The sequence below is a fragment of the Rhincodon typus genome, unplaced genomic scaffold (assembly GCF_021869965.1).
Source record: "Rhincodon typus isolate 14 unplaced genomic scaffold, sRhiTyp1.1 hic_rhity00002382, whole genome shotgun sequence".
Classification (NCBI taxonomy): Eukaryota; Metazoa; Chordata; class Chondrichthyes; order Orectolobiformes; family Rhincodontidae; genus Rhincodon; species Rhincodon typus.
In genome coordinates, this window is record NW_025968020.1 from 4,594 (window position 1) to 25,000 (window position 20,407).

Sequence of the window (20,407 nt, forward strand, 5' to 3'; positions counted from 1 at the left end):
CCTTCCTTAGATAAAACTACTCCATATTCCAACTGCGGTCTGACCAGAGCCTTATACAGCCTCAACAGTATATTTCTGCTTTTATGTTCTAGCCCTCTCAAAATGAATACTAATGTTGCATTTTGTTTTCCTAACTGACAACTGAACCTGTATGTTATTCTTAAGAGAATTTTGAAATAAGATTCTGAAGTCTGTTGTGCTTCACATTTCCAAAGACTTTCCCTATTTAGAAAATAGTCTATGCCTCTATTCTTCCTACTAAAGTGCATAACTTCACACTTTCCCATATTGTATTCTATCTGCCACTTCTTTGCCCACTCTCCTAGCCTAAGTCCTTCTGCAGCTTCTCTGCTTCCTCAACACTATGGGCCACTCCACTTATCTTTGTATCATCTGCAAATTTATGAGCAATGCCCTCGACTCCTTTGTCTAGATTATTGATGTGCAACATGAATAGTTGTCCCAACACTGATGACTCTTGAACTCCACTTGTCATCAACCTGAAAAAGGCCCTTTCCTCCCTACTCTCTGCCACACAGTCAATCCTCTAAACCAGTATATTGCCCCTAACCATGGGGTCTTATTTAGCACCTCCTCTGTGGCACCTTGCCCTCTGGCAATCCAAATACATCACATTCACTGCCTGCTTTGTCTAACATGCTCGTTGCCTCCTCAAAAAATTCTAACAGATTTCATGCATGACCTCTCCTTGACAAAGCTATTCTGACTCAGCCTATTTACTATGGACTTGCAATTACACTGCAATCTTATCCCAGTGACCCTTATGCAGAACACTTCAACAGGAGTGTTACATTAGCATTTTTCAGTTGTCTAGAACCCTCCCTGACTCCAGCAATTCCTGAAAGATCACCACCAATGCCTCCATAATCTCCTCATTTATCTCCTTTAGAACTGTGGGCTGTAGTCCATCTAGTCCGGGTGACTTATTCCAGACCATTCAGCTTCCACAACACCACCACCTGTGTGACAGCCACTACCTAACCTCCATCACATTCTGTTGAAGTTCTGGTATGCTGTCAGTGTCTTCTTCACTTCCGCATCCCACACCTCATGAGTTTTATGAGAACCACATGACCTTGGACCAAGCGACAAAGGAGCCACTAATGGCACCCAATATGTTGGATCCTTCCCAGACTAGCGCACGGCCTTCATGAAAATAGCAAAGGAAAGAAAAAAATACTTTCCAGTAGCTCGGATGCAGGGAAAAAGGGCAATCGCTTTGAGTTATTTTTGACGTTGAGGTTGTTGATTTGGTTCGATTCATCCATGGCACACGAAGGCAGGTTTTGGAACTTTAAAGCCCCCGCCCGCTAGTGCACAGTGCGCAGGTTCGGACGCTGTCGCTCCGCTTCGATTCGATTCGGTTTTTGACAATACGCATGCGCGGACGTCTCCTTTACCCGCCCTCAGCAGTAATTTGACAGCGCGCAAACGTAGTCTCACTGACCCTGCCATACTCTTCTTGGGTATTTGATAGAGCGCAGGCGCTGGAATATTATCCTGCCGCAATATCCGGCACCTTGACAATGCGCATGCGCTGGAACGTTTCCCCGCAACGCATCCCGGCGCTTTGATAGTGCGTAGGCCCCGCAGTGGCCGCGCCTCCACACACGGCATTTTGACAGTGCGCAGGCGCTGAAACTTGCCCCGCCGCCCTTCCCGACACTTTGACAATGCGCAGGCGCTGGAAATGTTCCCGGATTCACACTCGGCAGTTTTAACAGTACGCAGACGCAAAAGCTCGCTCCTCCTTCCTCCCGGATGGTTCGTTGGCAGCGCGCAAGCCCAGCCGCTCTGGCCCCACCTCCCTCTCCGGCTATTTGACAGTGCGCAGGCGCGGGTGCTGTCTCCTTCACTTCGCCCTTAAAGCCGGTGAGAGCTCCAGAGCCTGAGCAAAGAGCTAGGTAATAGATGCTAGGAGTGTGAGTAAACCCTACAGTGATCGCTGTCTTCGGGCAGGGGAGTGCAGTCTCAACAGCAAGGACCCTTGCGAGGCTGGGACTATGGTGGTGATCGGCACCTTGTCGGGGCGAGGAGGAGTCCGGGCTCCGGTTTAAAATCTAAACCGTGTAAAATGGCGCCGGCGTCTGTGTTTGGGCTGCTGGGCCGGGTTGTGAGAGTCGGGTATTGGGTAGATGGAACTGAGGTCTTTCCAGGCAATAACCCGGTGCCGCTGTTTCTAGGGCCCAGAGTAGCAGCAGCCTCCCATTGAGTCAAGGTGATCGCTTTGACCTCAGCAGCATCCTGCTAGGCCTGACGATCAGTGCCTGGATTTTTCATCCCTTGAATCTCATTGAATTAAACGTCTTCCCTCACCACCGCCACATCCCACCGAATTTGCATTGACCTAGTTGTAATATTTCATTCCTCCCACGTGCCGATTGTTCGCCTTGCCACCAAATGTAGGAAGTCCCAAGATTTATTTATTGAGGGCTTTTCCCTAAGGGGTTAATATTCTAATATTGCTGCATTGCATAGAAGGACGACATGTGCGTTTGGGAGGCTGACTGAATGTCATGCGTTTCTTTTGGGTCACGCCTTTTCTTTACGTCTGTGATGTTGTGATGTCTGTCCTGCAGTGTCCATTAGATTTCTGTTTTCTGTTACTGTATTAATAGTGAGCTAGTGACTGATTTTTTTTTTTTGCTGTTTTACAAGAAAATGAAACATGCTTCTTCGGTTTCGTTATTAGGGAGTGGGGCTAGAGTAAATACTTTAAAGTTTTTTAGCATTGAATTGGCAACATTTTTCCTTAGGTTTGCCATTCTATTTGAAACGAGCACCAATATTAACATAAAAACCGAATGAACTGCGGAAGCTGTAAACGAGAGACAAAAATAGAAATAGCCGGAAAAGCTCGGCAGGTCTGGCAGAACTGAGGAAGGGTCACTCGACCTGAAACGTTAACTTTGATTTCTCTCCACAGAAGCTGCCAAACCCTGCTGAGCTTTTCTAGCATTTTGTGTTTTTGTCATTTGATACTAATCTAATTACCTGAGAATAGATTAGATTAGTCAAAATTTCTGTCACTTTACTCTACTCCGCCTTTAAAGATCAAGAATTTGTCAGCTTGCACTACTTGTTTTACAGCTGTTGGAGATAACCGTGGTTGGGTAGGTATCCCTTATCAGTCTTGTCCGATTACTTACGATGGCTGCATAATCTTAGTGTAGTTTTTCTCTCAAATTTAGACACCGATTTCACTTGAATTCTTGATGAGTTGTAAAAGTACGTATGTAGAGTGTAGGAGAGAGGAGATAGGAATAATTTTTTTATTCATGTCCATATTTTTGATTAATTTGAATGTGTCTCATTACTGACGCTGGGGTTTATCTGCAATGGAATCAACTACTGTCAGCCCTTTCTGAAACACTTCCATAGTTGTAGGCAAATTGATTCAATTGCACTTTTGTAAAACCTTTTGATTTTTGAAGTGGCTGGTTTTGTTTCAAAGTTTTGATTTTTTTAAAATATTAGTAACGTAAAGGTTCTAAGAAATCACAATATTTGCAATATAAAAACCGAAAGAACTGCAGATGCTGTAAATCAGGAACAAAAACAGAAGTTGCTGGAAAAGCTCAGCAGGTCTGGCAGCATCTGTAAAGAAAACAGAGTTAATGTTTCAGGTCCAGTGATCCTTCCTCAGAACTATTCTAAGGAAGGGTCTCCAGACCCGAAACATTAACTCTGTTTTTTTTGCCTTCACAGATGCTGCCAGACCTGCTGAGCTTTTCCAGCAACTTCTGTTTTTGCACTTGTTTACAATGTTTTAAGGAAATTCAGATCCTTTGGCATGTAACTTTGCCAACAGATCCTGTTTAATGAGTCCACGGTAAACCTTTAGCTACAAAGGAATCAATTGTTGTGCAAGTGGAATTATATCCAAACATTAAATAAGTTATTGTAGATCAAGTTACGTTTTAACTAACAAGCTGTTGGGTTGAATGTGAAAGATGTTGTAAAGTAAAATTTTATTCTCGATGTAGTTATTTGATACTTTTACACTCTATTTCAATTTGTTTTGCACACTTAAAAATCAAAATAGCAACCCAGTAAATATGCAGTTATTGAAAATTGTTCTTGAATTTTAAATAATGAAAGAAGGGCTGAAGAGTGCATGGAATAACTGCAACAGTGGCTCATTCCTATCTGGCACAAAAATAAAACTGGAAAGGTGGCCTGACTGAAATTAGAATATTAGATCCAAGAAAAGGTGTACAAAATGGTCATGAAAAGCAACAGACCTGAGGATTTGGGAGCAAATCAGATTTCAGCAAAGGAAGACAAAGGAATTGATTTAGGAGGTGGAAAATAGACTGAAAATAAGCTTGCAGGAAATGTAGAAACTGATTGACTGTAAAATCTTCCATAGGTATTTGAAGGGAAAGTGAATATTTAAGACAAATGTAGGTATCTTACAGTCAAATGGGCACTTTTAATAGGGAAAGATGGCTAATATATACATATTTTGGTTCTGCCTTCACAGGAGGACACAAATACGTCCCAAAAACACATGCTGTAGTGACTGGAAGAATTGAAGGAAATGGGTATTATTAGGGAACAAAAGTTGGGGAAATTGATTGAATTAGAGGCCAATAAATCCCTGGGGCCTGGTAATCTACCTTCTAGAGTTGAGGAAATGGCCCTAGAAGTAGTAGATGTGTTAGTGGTCTTTTTTTTTCAAGGTTATAATAGACTTTGGAACAGTTGTAGATTGGAAAGTAGCTGATGTAACCCAACTACTTATAAAAGGGAGTTGCAGAGAAAACCAGTTAGCCTGACAGTAGTAAGAGGGGAAAATGATACAGTTCGTTATAATAAGATTTGACAACAGAACACTTTAAAAGCAGTGACAGGATTGGACAAAGTCAAAGTGGACTTACAAAAGGGAAATAGAGCTTGACTAATCTACTGGAATTTTTCAATGCAGTAACTGTAGAGTTAAGGGGGAGCCCGTCGATGTGGTTTACCTGGACGTTAAGAAGAGTTTTGATATGGTCCCATTATGAGATTAGCATGTAAAATTAAACTGCCCAGGATTGGGTCTGGTGTGCTGACATGGATAGAGAACAGGTTGGTAGATAGGAAACAAAGAAGAAATGGTCTTTTTCTGAGTGGCAGACAGTGATTAGTGGGGTACCTTGTGGTCAGTGCTTGGATCCCAGCAGTTTTCAATATATAAATTTTAATGCAGCAATGAAATGTAACATCTCCAAATTTGCAAACTAAGCTGGTTGGGAGGGTGCACTGAGAGGGAGATGCAGCAATACTACAAATGTGATTTGGACAGGTTGAGAGTGAGCAAGTGCATGACAGATGAAGTATAATGTGAATTAAATATAATGTTATCCACTCCGGTAGCAAAGACAGGAAGGCTGATTATTATCTGGATGGTAATTCAGAAAGAGGATTTGAGTACAGGAGCAGGGATGTCTTGCTGCATTCGTACTCGTCCTTGGTGAGACCACACCTGCAATATTGTGCGCAGTTTTGGTCTCATGAGGAAGGATGTTCTGGCTACAGAGAGGGTTCAGCTAAGATGTACCAGACTGATTGATTCTTGGGATGGTAGGACTAACCTATGAAGAGAGACTAGATCGGTTAGGACTATATTCACTGGAGTTTAGAAAATAAGGTAGGATCTACAAAGTTCTAACAGGATTAGACAGGTTAAATGCAGGAAGGATGTTACAATAACTAGGGAGTACAGAGCAAGTGGTCATAGTCTAAGGATATGGGATATGCCATTTAAGACTCAGTTGAGGGGAAATTTCTTGAGAGTGGTGAGTTTGGTATAACTTGGGGGTGAGGGGATTCAAGGGTAGATGATGAAAGTGGTAAAAGGATGGTGAGTTGGGTGGTTGTATTGAATGGAAGAGCTGAATGGCTTACTCCTCCCATTTCCTTAATTTCCATGGCTTTCATTTTAGTATTGCTCAAGTGAAGCAGTGAGTCACAATTTCCACTGAAAGGAGCATCTAAACTCCTGATTGCTGTTTGTTACACGCCATCAAGTCTTTTAAAAAAGAATATCCTTAATCTTTGCATTCAAAAATATCTATCTTCACATAATGAACAACATGCACCCTGTTAATGCTGTTGTGGCATAAACCAAGTACAGGGTATTACAGTTTTTGTAAAGCAATGTTATTCGGCTATGTTACATTCTCTTGTGACAAACAATATTTCCAGATTGGTTTTTTTTCCCCTGATACTGTCGTCTTGATCCTTATTGACCACGAGAAATGGAAATGGAGGCCGGTTTGTTCTGAGTGAGGGAGGTATTGTGGAGCCAGTAAGAGTGTTATTTCTCTGAAGGATAAAGCATATTGACAGGGCAGTCCATGCTTTGGTATTCCATCTCACTACTGGGGTCACGTTTTTAAAAATTAGTTTCCATCAATGATGCCATAGTCTCACCACAGTTAAATGATGACCCTGTAAATACTTTTCAAATTTGCCATCCCTAAACTAGAAGGTTACTAGAATTGCAGAAACGTGTGATCCTGTGCAATTTGACACCTAATGCAAAGATGGCAGTACTCAGCAATTCTGTACGTGATGCTCTTGGCAATATTCTTTATTAAGCGGCTGAGAATTGCTGTCCATGTTGAAGCTGCAGTGATTTTAGTCAATATCATCAAAGATGTACAATAACTTTCAAGTCTTGCTGCACTGTTTTCTCTTTCTACATTTCACAACTGTGACAAGTGGTTTTGCTTTTCTGTCTTTTTATCTACTAAAAATGTTGTATTAGCTGTGTCATTCTTGGTTGTGACTTGCTTGGAAAGCATAAGGCAGGACAGTTGGTGGGGGGAGCGGTTTGAACAAATATTGACAAATGACTGGTGCCAGCTTTGAGATTCAAAAGCTTGAGTTGTAGTCAGGAGGGACAATTGAGGAAACTAAGTACATCTAATCCAGAGTAGAAGACATGGTATTGATGTCTATACAGTGGGTGCAGAATGGTACAATTGGAATTTCGTATGAAGTCGACTCAGATGAGCATAGACCACATAATTAAAGTAAAAGTAAACAAGTTTGTCTGGGAGGAAAAAAGGAAAATGCTTAGGGGATTTGAGCTAGAAAAATTGGCTGTCAAATGAAACATTTATTTTATTCTAGATAGAATCTATACTGGGAGCGAAATCTGGTACATCTTTCAGAATATATGCTACTTCCATTTTGTTTCGTCAGTGGTATTATTTATCAGAATGGATTAACTTGATCAATGTGCCTTACTCTTACACTCCTTGTTTCTGCACTGTTCATGACCATCGAACTCCAGGGAGTGAGTTTCAGGATCATATTCCCCTTACATATCTTGTCATTTTTTAATCTGGCTTAAAACCAGTGAAAGAAACCATGGTATATTGTTTAGCTTTACCTTCCTCACCACAGTAATATTGATTGTGGAGGTTCCTCAGTTTCAATCCTGGCAATGAGATTTTCCACTGAATTGTACACTAGTTGAATTTTTAAATCTTCTTTGCATTTGTCCAGTCAAGGATAAATATCTGCAGTTGCAGACATTAACAAGAAGGGCTGCTTTTTAAATTTCTAAGTAATGAAGCAACTTGTTGGCAAATAGCTTGAATCTTAGTAGCAATTTTTCACTCTGGTTTTGTTATCCTGCATTGTAAACGGACACCCCACCCATGTAAAGAAGAGCATGAGTATTTTGCTTGTATGACACAGGAATTAAAAGATGTACTTTTCAAATTTATTTTGCTTGTAGACTAACTTCCGTCAGGCAATTACTATTGCTAGGCAGGCTAAGACAAAGTGACAGCTGGTCTTATACCATGGAAGTTGTGGGAGGTAACTAGAGCATACACATGCATTGGAAATTAACATTGAAGTTATTCTTCACTGTGTACATTGGCCATACTTTGGTTAGTCTTCTTGCCAATTGTAGGAGTTAGCGTTCTCAATGGAGAAAATAGTGTGCATGGTTGCGCCTATTTTTTTGAGTCAAGTTTTTAATAGACTTAATGCTATTTTTGTTTTGCATGTTGCTGATTACCTCACTTCACATAGTGAAGCAGTGTCCAAAGAGGATGAAAATTTTGTTACTAAATGAAAGCCACCCTTCCTCAACCCTTTCATCTGTTTATGGCCCTTGTCGCCCAGGAGGGTTCAACTCCTCTTCCCACTCCGTCACCTGTGTCTACGATCCCCTTGCTTCACTGCTGGGGTAAAGCACAGCTGAAGGAAAGTTTTATAAAATGACAGATTTGATGATCAATAATCAATCTTTCTTGTTTTAGATTTTTTTTGAGAAATGGCTGCAACTAAAACAAAACCGTGGTGGATGAATGGGCACAGGGAGTGGAGAGAGGAGTGAGAGGAACGCACGCACTTTAAATCATTTGATATTTGTGCAAAGATGCACTCGCTGCAATTTTCAATTTCTAGATAATATTTCAAGATCAAAAACGGATTATTGATTTTTGAATGTGTTCTTGCTGTGCAGTGAAGGGCTAGGATATTTATTTAAGATTGAATGTTTGTAGAATTGTATAAGATGTTTCTTAATTGTCAGTAGCCAGATTCAGTGCATTTTGTGCACTGCTGTATTTGTTTTCATGTACTGTGTTTTTAATTTCAACTACGTTGCTGAAATGTGTTTAAATTCAACAAATTAAATTGGTTCACACTTCTGTGTGACCCTTCTAGCAGCTACCTCAAGTGAGGAGAACAGAAGTAGGCTATCTCTTTGCAATATTTAAATAGCATATGATTTACCTTATTTAGGGGAGGGATGGCTGTGAAGAATAGAGTAGAGGAGATTGCAGGGGAAGTTAGTGTTTTTTTGGCAATGAGCATTGCAGAATAAAATGGTGAAATATTTAGAGCTACCTGGCAAGCTTCTGTATTTACTCTTTGACAGGCCAGGATTCCACTGACTGCAGCTACAAACTTGGGTTGTTAGAGAAGGAAGAAACCATTGGGGTTCTTTTTAGTTTTAAAGTAAGATGCTATTTAATCCTGGCCTGGTGGTTGAGTTTTGGTCATCATCTATCTGTCCTTTGTCCTAGAGTCTTGCAGGATGTTTGCTGTTGGCTATTATATCAAATGTAATAGGCCAAATCAAATATGTAAGTTATTAAAAGCCTTGTGACTAGAGGGCTTATGATCTGATTATTATATTGCATTTAAGGCTGTATAACTGGATTGCATATTTCAATGTTATTTGTCCAGTAGTGAGGAGTAATAGAATAGCACTATATGTAGCTTTGTTGCTTAGTGGTTGAGGGACAGTATTTTAGTATATTGAGCTACTGGTGGATATTTTCTGTAGGAAATCTCGGGTGTCATTTAGTCAAAAATTAAATGGTTAATGAACCCACTTTTTCCAAAGACTTAACTTCTTACATTGCAAGGGATGTTGGCAGTTTTCTTGCCCACGATCCTGATTGAAGGTTTATCACTTAATCCTGATAAACCTTCCTGTTTTCCAGGACTAGCTTGGGAAGGCCAGGTTTGGCTTTTGTGCCTTTAAATTTTGTCAGGGGTGTTACTGAGTTTTATTTGCTGAAAGTGTGATACTGTATTTACATTACGCTGAAAAGCAGACAATGCTTTGTTCAGGTTAGAAACCTTTTCAAATGTTGAAGTTACAGCACAGAAGGGAAGCCGTTTGGCCCTTGACTCTTTGCTTAAGTTATCTAAAACTAATCTCGTATCTACCACTAACATCCTCTTCAGTACTTAAACTGGTTTTAGGAATATTTGAGGGCTATTCGCAACACAAACCTAACATTTTAAACTTGTATTGCCAATATTTGCTGCATTTCCAATTGTGGAAGTTGCTTTCAAACTCCCTTTTGGAGATGGGGTTTTGGGAACAGGAGTAGGCCATTTAGCTACATTAATTTTTTCTTTTAAATAGATGGTTTGTACCTTCCCTTCATTTGATTTGCTTTTTTTAATATTAAACGCTTCCTGATATTGATCTTTGAATGGCCTAGCTCTTATTTTATTTTCCTTGTTCTGGACTGTCTTTGGAGAAAAATTCTACAATTAAAAAAAATCTCCATTAGATCACCCATTAATCTTCTGTACTAAAGAGAATAGATGCCTAGTCTATGCAACCCTCTCTTCATAATGTAACCCTACAGATGCCTGTTGTGCCTTTCTTTTCCTGTCAGTTTCTGCAGTTGTTAAACTGCTGTCAGCTGCACATTGTCACCTAATGCAAAGCTTAGTACCAACTTTCATCTTTTGAGCAATCTCATTGCAGTTCTGTGAGGTGTAGAGGTAGTTACAATCTTGGAGTAATTTCCTGGGGAATTCCTAAACAGAACTGTTCGGTTTAGTAATGATGTAGTTTGTTTTTGGGTGGTAAATCGTTTGTTTAAAACGAAGTCTGGAAATTAACCAGTCTGGCCACATTTGTGAAGAGAGAAACAATTAACATTTCAGATCAGTTATCTTTGACAACTGGAAAAAGGTAATGACAGAAAAGATTTTGAGCGAGTGCAGAGGAGTGGGAGAGAGAACAAATGGAAGCTCTGTGACATTTTGGTCAATTGTTGCATTATTTTTTGTCCTCAACAGGTAGAATGGCTGTACCTCCATCATATGCAGACCTTGGCAAGGCGGCCAGAGATATTTTCAACAAGGGCTATGGTATGGTATTTTTATATTCAGCATTTATAAAATTTATTAGGTTAACTTCTAACTTTCTCCTTTCTTTTTGCTGTCTTTAATGCTGTTCAGTTAGGTTTCAGATCAGCTAATCACACCATGTAGCTCTGTCTCTGGCTTTTGACTAATCCATTTTTGTACCCAGTTTCCTGTATTTAATGTAGACAAACAGGAGGCTGGAAGAACACAGCAAGTCAGGCAGCATTTGAAGGAGAGAAGTCAACATTTTGTGTATTACCCTTCAGAACTGGATGTGTTTGTCAGGGGAGCTGCAGATAAAGGGGAGAGGGGTGTGGGTGGGGAAAGAGGGATGTAGCAGATTGGTGGTGATAGTGGACACAGGTAGTAGGTACACCCTGGTTGGTTGATGGAAGGGAGGGTCAGCAGGTGAAATGGAAAGGAGGATATGGGGGTGGAGCTGGGGGATGGCTGGGAAGGTTATTTGAAATTAGAAAACTCCATGTTGAGTCTTCTGGGCTGTAGGCTGCCCAGGAGGAAGATAAGCTGTTCCTAAAATTTGCGTTCTGAATCGCTGCAACACTGGAGGAGGCCAAGGACAGACATGTCGGAGGGGCAGTTGGGAGGCGTGGGGGCGGCGTTGAAATGGGCAGTGACCGGAAGGTTAGGCTGGCTGTTACAGGCCAGGCTAGGATGCTTGGTGAAACGGACACCTAGTCTACGTTTGGTCTCACTGATGTAGAGAAGGCCACATCGAGAGCACTGGATGCAATAGACTAGGTTGGAGGAGATGCAGGTGAAGCTCTGTCTCACCTGGAAGGACTGTTTTAGAGCCCTGGATGGAGGTGAGGGAGGTAGCGTATGGATAGGTGTTGCATCTTCTACGCTTTCAGGGGAAGGTTCGGGGAGGATTGGAGAGTATGGCTTGAACTAAGGAATGGCGGAAGGAATGGTCCTTGCAGAAGGCAGAGAAGCGTGGACAGTGGAAGATGTTCTGGGTGGTGGGGTCTAAATGGAGTTGGCGGAAGTGTTTGAGGATGATATGTTGGATGCGGAGGCTGGTTGTGTGGAAAGTGAGGACAAGGGGGACCCTATCTTTATTATGGGGGGGATGTGGTTTAGAGCTATGGAGGGCTGTCTGGATGACGAGGGTGGAGGTGCAGAGGAAAGAGCGTTGTTTGGAAAAGGACCTCTGGGAGTGGAACGTCATCTCCTCGTCAGAGCAGATGTGATGGCGATGGAGGAATTGCGAAAATAGGATGGAGTTTTTCCAGGATAGTGTGGAAGGAGATGTAGTCTAGGTAGCTGTGGGAGTCTATGGGTTTATAGTAAATGTTGGTCTGTAAACTGTTCCCATTTCTGATGGCAGAGGTCAAGAAAGGAGAGGGAGGTGTCTGAGATAGACCAAGTGGATTTGAGGGCAGGGTGGAAGTTGTTAGCGAAGTTGATGAACTGCTCCAGTTCAGCCTGGGTGCAGGATGCAGCACCGATGCAGTGTTCAATGTAACGGCGGAAGAGTTGGGGAACAGTATAGGTGTATGTACTGAAGACGGACTGTTCAACATAACCGACAGAGGCAGGTGTATCTGGGAGCCCATGTGAGTTATCATGGCAACCCCCTAGATTTGGAGAAAGCGGGAAGAATTGAAGGAAAAGATTGACTGAGAGGACTAGTTCAAGGCAGGGGAGGGTATTGGTGGGGGGGAACCGGCTAGGTCTGTTGGAGAGGGAAGAACTGTAGGCCGTCCTTGTGGGGTATGGACTTGTATAGGGATTGAACATCCATAGTAAAGATGAAGGGCTGGGGGCCAGAAAACTGAAAGTTTCTGAAGAGGTAGGGGGGCGTGGTTTGTGTCCCGGCTGTAGGTGGGGAGTGCCTGGACCAAGGTAATGTACGTACTTTAGAAGGAAATTGGCTATGTAATGAAGTGTAAAACGTTCCCCACCCCCCCGCCCCCAATTAAGTAACATATTCCACGGTGTTCACTTATTTCAACGTCCCAGTTGTTCACAGAATTTGTTTTGTATTTTGTTCTTACAAGTTAATGGTTACAGTAGGAAAAGCAGTTGTACATTATTTGTCCAAACAACTGTTCACAATTTGAATATTCTCCTCCACCCAAACATCTAGTATTGTAAGCTTTTCTTCATAACTTGCTTTCTGTTTTCTTACTTGGTTAGGATAGATCCTATGTTTTGTTTTGTTGGTTTTAACCCCACCCATATGAGGTGTGGCTGGCTTCCAGTCAGAATTGAATCACCTTTTCACTGCTCTGGCACAACAAAATTGGCCAACAGCTATTCTATTAATAGTGAAACGAAGGCCTCAACTGTACAATGTTTTGATCAGTACAAGAGTGAAGTTGTGGAACTTGATGAGTGAACTTTGTACCACGAGATCGGTGTCCAGTATGTTAGCTATATCCAGATGTTGACTTTGGGAATTTGCTATCTATTCTTATTTACAAGGCATGAATTTTGGTTGAGATGATAAAATGAACAGAGCTGGTGAAGCTTTGTTTTACCTCTTGTGGTAGATGTTTAAATATGTACAGGTGCAGTATTCCCCTGTATTGCAAGTGTATGCAAGATATTTTTTTAGAGTTAGTATCTTTGCTTAAAATGGTGAAACTAGAGGGTCAGAAATGACCCAGTGCCATGCTGGACAAGTAAGAAAGGCTGCAGTAACAGGCAGACCGACCTCTTATCCACTAATTTATCTAAGTCTGAAGTCCTATTTCAGATACCAGATTCGTGAGATCCCTACAAGAAGTATTGTCTTCAGCATCTGTCTGGGCCATGGCACTTAATTTACATTGCAGAATTATTGTCTGCATACAGCATTAAGGGGCAGCTGCTGGTTGACTCAATTGTGCATGCAGCCTGAAAACTCTGACAGTCTTTGGTCACTGACAAACCAGACCAGCACTCGTGATAAATAAGTGTCACCTTTGACATGTATACCAATGCAACAATGCTGTCTGCCAGCTAATGGCTGGTTCATAGACTCGTTCAGTTGCTCATATACAATTGGCTTGCCATTTTACTGAAATCACACTTTTTTAGAATTAGTAACATGGCAGAAGTGATAATGTAAATGGACACACTGAGATCAGATTAAAAATAGTGTTTGTATGGCAGTGTAATTGAGAGACCTGGAATTGATATCAAGCCAGTATTTATGTTTTATGTCTCAAAGCCAGCTGTTTAGCAGGACAGTGCAGAGGTGGCTATTTGAGCAGCATGATTGTAATATAAGCTTTTGGTTTTGGTCACTATAGATTTAAAGTTGTTTGTGTATTTACTGCTAAATGCCAATTTTCATGAGTCAGTTGTGCTTGGTGTTAAAGCTGCTGTCTATATTAAAATTACTAAAATTTGCATTTGCTTAACTTAACCTAAACTTAATTAGCCATATAAACATTCTGGCTGCAAGAGCAGATTAGAGGCTAGGGATCTCGTGGTAGGTAACTCATTTGACTCCCAAAACCCGTTCATCTGTAAGCACCAGCTTGGGAGGTTATGGAAAATTCCTACTTGCTCGGATGAATGCAGCTCAAACAACACTTGAGCAACTTGTCACCTTCAGGACAAAGCAGCTCTTCTGGCTCTACACTGTCAAATATTTACTCCCTCCTCCAGTGATGAGCACAGTAACAGCAATATACGCCAGGTATAAAAGCACTGCAGGAATTCCTGAAAGCTGCTTCCACAGCACTTGCAAACCCATGACCACGTACATCTAGAAGAACAGGTGCAGTTGATACATGGGCACACCAGCACCTGCAAGTTCCCCTCCAAGCCATTCACCGTCCTGATTTGGAAATATATCACCATTCCTTTAGTGTTGCTGAGTTAAAATACTAGAACTTCCTCTTAATGCTGTTTTAAATGTACTGTAGAAGTTCAAACCGGCAGTGAGCTGCCACCACTTTGACAATGGCTGGGAATGGTCAATAAATGCTGCAGCCAGCAATGACAATGACCATAAGTGAATTTTAAAGAAAAGATATCTATTATGTGCTGTAGTAGTCTCCTGGCTGCTAAAACACACATTGCTAACTTGGCCAAACAGCAAGGGATGCTGGGTACATTGGCCAAGTAAAACTCTGAAATCACAAAACCCACATGCAAACACAGCAGCCAGGTGCTATAACATTAACATAATGTAAAGGGCAATAGTTCATCTGGACGGACAGACAGACCCCAACAACACATCCCCTAAACAAAGGAGAGCTCGGGTAGAAAGGCACTGGGTCCTGCTACACAAAGAATCTAACAATAGCATGCCATCTAAATGATTGACTGTTGTTTAAAATTAAGTGTATCTCTCTTTGTTTGGCCAGAAGTCTAGAAAGTTCCAGAAAACCATCTAGAAAGTATAAAAACAGGGCTCCCCTGCAGACCCCACACTCTGTCTTCTGACGAGAACAGCATGGTGAGGCAAGGTCAGAAATCACAACACCTGGTTTATAGCCCAACAGGTTTATTTGAAAGCACAAGCTTTTGGAGCACAACCCCAATGTCAGGTGAAGTGAGAAAGAAGCACACAGTGCGCAGAATTTATAAGTAAAAGATCAAAGGGTCACGCAACTGAGGATGTATCAAACCTAAAGATGCTGTTAAATCTTTAATCGGTTAGGAGGTTTTAATTGATTAATATGTATATGTAAATCCCTGAATTTCTTTCAAGTCACTGCCCTGAGAGAACTAAAGGTTTTATCGGTGTAAAGGAGGTGACGTTTTAGGTCAGACATGACGAGAGGCAGAGAACAGCTGACCATCCAGAGAGAGAGGAAGAAAGCAGCTTTGCCAACCTGGAGACACAGCGACTGTGTAAATTTACAAGTGACTCAAAGTATTGTAACCTGAAGGGGCCAAATAGGATTAGGGATAGTATGTTTGGTATTAAAGATTCATTTTTTTGCTAATGTGGGACATTTTGCTTTGCTAATAGCAATTTGTATAGGATCTGTTTCAACTGGTGACTAATCTGTGCAGATGTACCTCATTAGAATTCAGAGGGCATTGGTGATGTGATTCTTCTGTTTTCCAGGGTTTGGTTTGATAAAGCTTGAAGTCAAAACCAAGTCACAAAGTGGAGTGGTAAGATCAGTTAATTCTTATCTGCACTTTAAAAATTATTTGACAGATATGTAAATGGATAAATGTGCTGTTAATCAATATTATGGATATTTTGCCGAACAGCATCCAGAGGAGCTGTTCAGCAGCATTTGCTCAATACTGAGGGATCTGAGCAGCATGAGTAGTGAGAAACCATTTTCATCAGTGGAAGGGTGGAAAGCCAGCTTTTAAGGTAGATAACATACAAATGTACAAATTGAGAGTAGGCCATTTCACTCCTCAAGCCTGTGCTGCTATTCAGTAATATCACAGCTGAACTGATTATTCCACATGCAAGTCTATCCCTGAGAACCTTTCACTCCCTTTTAATTATCAAGAATCTATCCGCCTTTGTCTTGAATATTCAAAAGGTGGTGGAAGCAGAGTCCCAAAATTCTTTACCCTGAGGGGGAAAAAATTTGCTGTCTTTGTCTGTTTTAGATGAGCAATCGCTTATTTGTTTGAAACGATAATTCCCAGTTCTTCATCCTAAATAGGAAATGTCTTATTGGACCCTGTCAAGACCCTTCAGGATCATTTAAGTTGTCTCTTGTTTGTCCTAAACACCAGATGATGCAAAGCTAGCCTGTCTAACATTTCCCCATAAGACAAGCCACTCACCATCCTGACCTGAAACTGAGTGGCAGTTCCATTGTTGTAGCTAGGTTCAAGTCTTGGAACTCGAGTCATAACACTGCAGATATATTTGCACCCGTTCAAGAAGGTAGCTCACTGTCACCGCCACATCTACGGTAATTGGGGATGGGCAATAAATTCTGGCCAAGTCAATGATGCCCACATCCCTTGAAGAAATACTTAAAAACCGTTATAAGCTGATTCAGAGCAATGATGTGATAATATTGAAGTGTGTGTATATTTGATGCATTGTATGTTTGTAGTTTATCATACTTGATGTTTGTCTGTTCCCCCTCAATGTTGGACGGAGGCACGTAGAGTGAGATGTTTTAAATGAAAGTACAGTCAGTCATGATGGATCCTTTGGTGTCTAATTGAAATGACATTGATTTCAAAGAGCTTCAACCAGATGAAAACAATGTTACAGTTGCACGAGGAGGCCGTTCAGCCCATTTTGCCGCACTGGGTTATTAAAATGAGCATCATTATCTGATGCCAGCCTCCTGCCTTCTTCCCATACTCTTGCACTTTATTTTTATCCAAATAATTATCAAGTGCCCTCTTGAATGCCTCAGTTGAACATACCTCCACCACACTTCCAGTCTATGTATTTCAAACTGTAATTGTTCATTGAGATTTGTTGTATTTCTTATTTTACCCTTGTTTCATTTGCAAGTCACTTCAAATCTATGCCCTCTTGTTCTTATTTTCTTTTGTAAGAGCACTATCCCTATCTACTATGTAACCTGTTCATGATTTTGAAAGCCTCTATCAGATTTCCCTTTGGCTGCCTTCTGTTCAAGGCGAACAGTCCTAACCTCGAGTCTGTCTTCATGACTGAAATTCCTTATCTTTGGGACCATTCTTATAAACAGCTTCTGCACACTGTCCAATGCATTCACATCCTTCTGATAATGTGGCACCCTTGTTGTACACAATATTCCAGCTGAGGTCTAACAAATGTCTTGTGTAAGTTCAACGTCACCTGCCTTGCTCTTGTATTCTATGCCCATATTAATAAAGCTGTGGTTGCTGTCTCTGTCCTGTCACTCTAAATGATCTGTGCATGTATATGCCCAGGTCTGTCTATTCCTGCAGCAACCACTCCTCCCCGCCTTAGAATTGTGCCCCCTATTTATCTTTCCTTGAATCCAGCGTTTTATAGAAACTGCTTGGACCTTGCCTGTAACGGGGCCATGTAACAAACTGGGATCAGTTGTTAATTCTGGTCAACTGTTTGTGTTATTTAGGGTGATTAAACATTGAGCAGTGAAGTGCATGTGAGGCATAACAATTCTTCCCATACTCTCTGTAAATAGAGATCCTTACAGTATTTAACCGCTTTGCAGAACACCTACGCTCGGTTCGCAACAAACAACTGCACCTCCCAGTCGCGAACCATTTCAACTCCCCCTCCCATTCCTCAGACGACATGTCCATCCTGGGCCTCCTGCAGTGCCACAACGATGCCACCCGAAGGTTGCAGGAACAGCAACTCATATTCCGCTTGGGAACCCTGCAGCCCAATGGTATCAATGTGGATTTCACAAGTTTCAAAATCTCCCCTCCCCCCACCGCATCCCAAAACCAGTCCAGCTCGTCCCTGCCTCCCTAACCTGTTCTTCCTCCCACCTATCCGCTCCTCCCACCTCAAGCCGCACCTCCATCTCCTACCGACCTACCTCATCCCGCCCCCTTGACCTGTCCGTCCTCCCTGGACTGACCTATCCCCTTCCTAACTCCCTACCTACACTCACCTTTCCTGGCCCCATCCCCGCCTCTTCGACCTGTTTGTTTCTTCTCCACCTATCCTCTCCTCCATCCCTCTTCTATCCGCCTCCCACTCTCTCCCTATTTATTTCAAAACCCCCTTCCCCTCCCCCTTTTCTGATGAAGGGTCTAGGCCCGAAACGTCAGCCTCTCTGCTCCTATGATGCTGCTTGGCCTGCTGTGTTCATCCAGCCTTGCACCTTGTTGTCTAGTATTTAACTACTTCTTTCTTTTGTTGTGCCTCTGTTACATAGAAATCCATAGTTTTCCAACACCAAATCAGGCCATTCAGGCTTAATATATCTACACAGCTCATCACCACCTTCTCAAAGGCAACTAGGGACAGGCAGTGAATGCTGGCCCAGCCAGTGATAACCACATCTCCCAAGTGAATCTTTTTTTAAAAACTCAGTCCCTGTCATCATACTTCACCTCACCCTATTAATACTAGAAGAAATGGAATTTTCTAAAGTTGTGCTTTACAACATTGAATTGAGTGTCTTTTTTGGGAGGGGATCACTGATAGAACTTACTTTGGTAGTATTTGCCAATTGAAATATTGAGTAAGGCATATGGTACCTTCTGGAACTGGTTTTGGCCTTTGGCTACTGTAATCTCTGGGTGTTTTTCTCCATCACACTTTGCCAACAACCTTAGACAGGATGTAATGATGCCCCCAGCTGTCCTATATGCCATTCACTTTTTTTTTTGAAGCAGTGACTACTGTTCATAGGCATATTGTGGATGCCATTGGACTGGGTGGGCTCTGGGAGCTGCAACGTTATCCCTTGCCATCCACGCACCTGAAGGTACCATGTGCTTGAAATGCTCTTAAGCTCTCCAAGCTAAGATTGGCTAACATAGCTGAGATGAGGCTCTTCCCAATGTTTTTCCAGACTACTTTGGGATGTTGACATTGAGGTGTTGCATTGAATAAAAGTCAGCATTTGTCCCCAGGGAAATTTTTTTTATTGTAGAACTGGATGTGAATTTATTAGAAACTTAATTGGATCTGTGCCTAATAGCTATAAATTATAAAATGATATCCATTTGTAATCTGCAAAACCCTGTTAAATTGCTTTGTTTAAAGGCAAGTGTAAATCACTGTTTTCTTTGACGGGTAAATACAATGTATTTGCAAATGAATGAAACTGAATGGAAAAGGCCTGATTTCTCACTTTCTTCACTAAATTGACAGGAATTTACAACTTCAGGTTCATCCAACACTGAAAGTGGTAAAGTATCTGGAAGCTTGGAAACCAAGTACAAGTGGTCTGAATATGGCCTCACGTTTACAGAGAAGTGGAACACTGACAACACTTTGGGCACAGAGATTGCAATTGAAGATCAGGTAACAACTGGAGTGAAAGATCCAAATCTAGTATTGGTCTTAGTTTATGCTGGATTGTGTTGGGAACAGATCAGGAAGGCAAGGTAGTAACAATATCTTGTGCCAACTTGCCAGTCAGCATTATGGCTCACCTAGGTGGTGTTGATGTGCTGTTATAGTTTTGTGCAGTATTGTGCAATTTTTCACTTTTTAGAACAATCGGCACTTAACATAAAAAGTTGCTTTAAAGAAATTAAATGAGAATGATCGCATTAACTCTGAAAAGAATAGTGTCTTTACCTAGAATAGTGCACTGAAGAACTTACCTTTTTTCCTCTTACTAGCTTGCCAAAGGTCTAAAGTTGACGTTTGACACCACCTTTTCACCTAACACTGGGTAAGTATAACAATTAGAAATGGGACAGTTTTTTTTAAACTGAATTGTCTTGAGTATTAGATACTAAATTGTCCCAATTTTCTGTCTTCAGCAAGAAGAGTGGCAGAGTAAAGACTGCCTACAAGCGTGAATATATCAACCTGGGCTGTGATGTAGATTTTGACTTTGCAGGCCCTGCAATCCATGCTTCAGCAGTTGCTGGTTATGAAGGATGGCTTGCTGGTTATCAAATGTCCTTTGACACGGCCAAGTCAAAGCTGACCCAGAACAACTTTGCAGTTGGCTACAAAACTGGTGATTTCCAGTTGCACACTAATGTGTAAGTTCTGCTATTGCTATGATACTTAGCCATCAAGAGGTAGTGAACTTAAGCTGATATATTTTCCCTTGTATAGTACAAATGCAAATATTAAAATAATGAATGCTTGGGCTGTGCGACAGGAACACTTCCTAATAGTTGAACATTTTATTTCACTGGTTTGGATTAGGCTATTGTCTTGAGCCACCCAAACCAAATG

At 41.5% G+C, this 20,407-nt stretch overlaps 1 protein-coding gene across 3 annotated transcripts; it reads left to right on the plus strand.

Annotated features, from left to right (window-relative positions):
- The first annotated feature begins 1,805 nt into the window (after positions 1-1,805).
- LOC109935019 (voltage-dependent anion-selective channel protein 2) lies at positions 1,806-20,235 on the plus strand. 3 transcript variants are annotated; one of them, XM_048593132.1, is made up of 6 exons: positions 1,806-1,925; positions 10,585-10,656; positions 15,689-15,738; positions 19,361-19,513; positions 19,837-19,889; positions 19,981-20,234. In XM_048593132.1, the coding sequence occupies exons 2-6, from the start codon at positions 10,590-10,592 to the stop codon at positions 20,210-20,212; spliced, it is 555 nt and encodes a 184-aa protein (XP_048449089.1). In that variant the 5' UTR covers positions 1,806-1,925; positions 10,585-10,589; the 3' UTR covers positions 20,213-20,234. The 3 variants fall into 3 exon arrangements, with proteins under 3 accessions (XP_048449089.1, XP_048449091.1, XP_048449090.1); XM_048593134.1 differs by having other exon boundaries at positions 1,839-1,893; positions 19,981-20,235; XM_048593133.1 differs by having other exon boundaries at positions 1,863-1,943; positions 19,981-20,235.
- Positions 20,236-20,407: the final 172 nt, after the last annotated feature.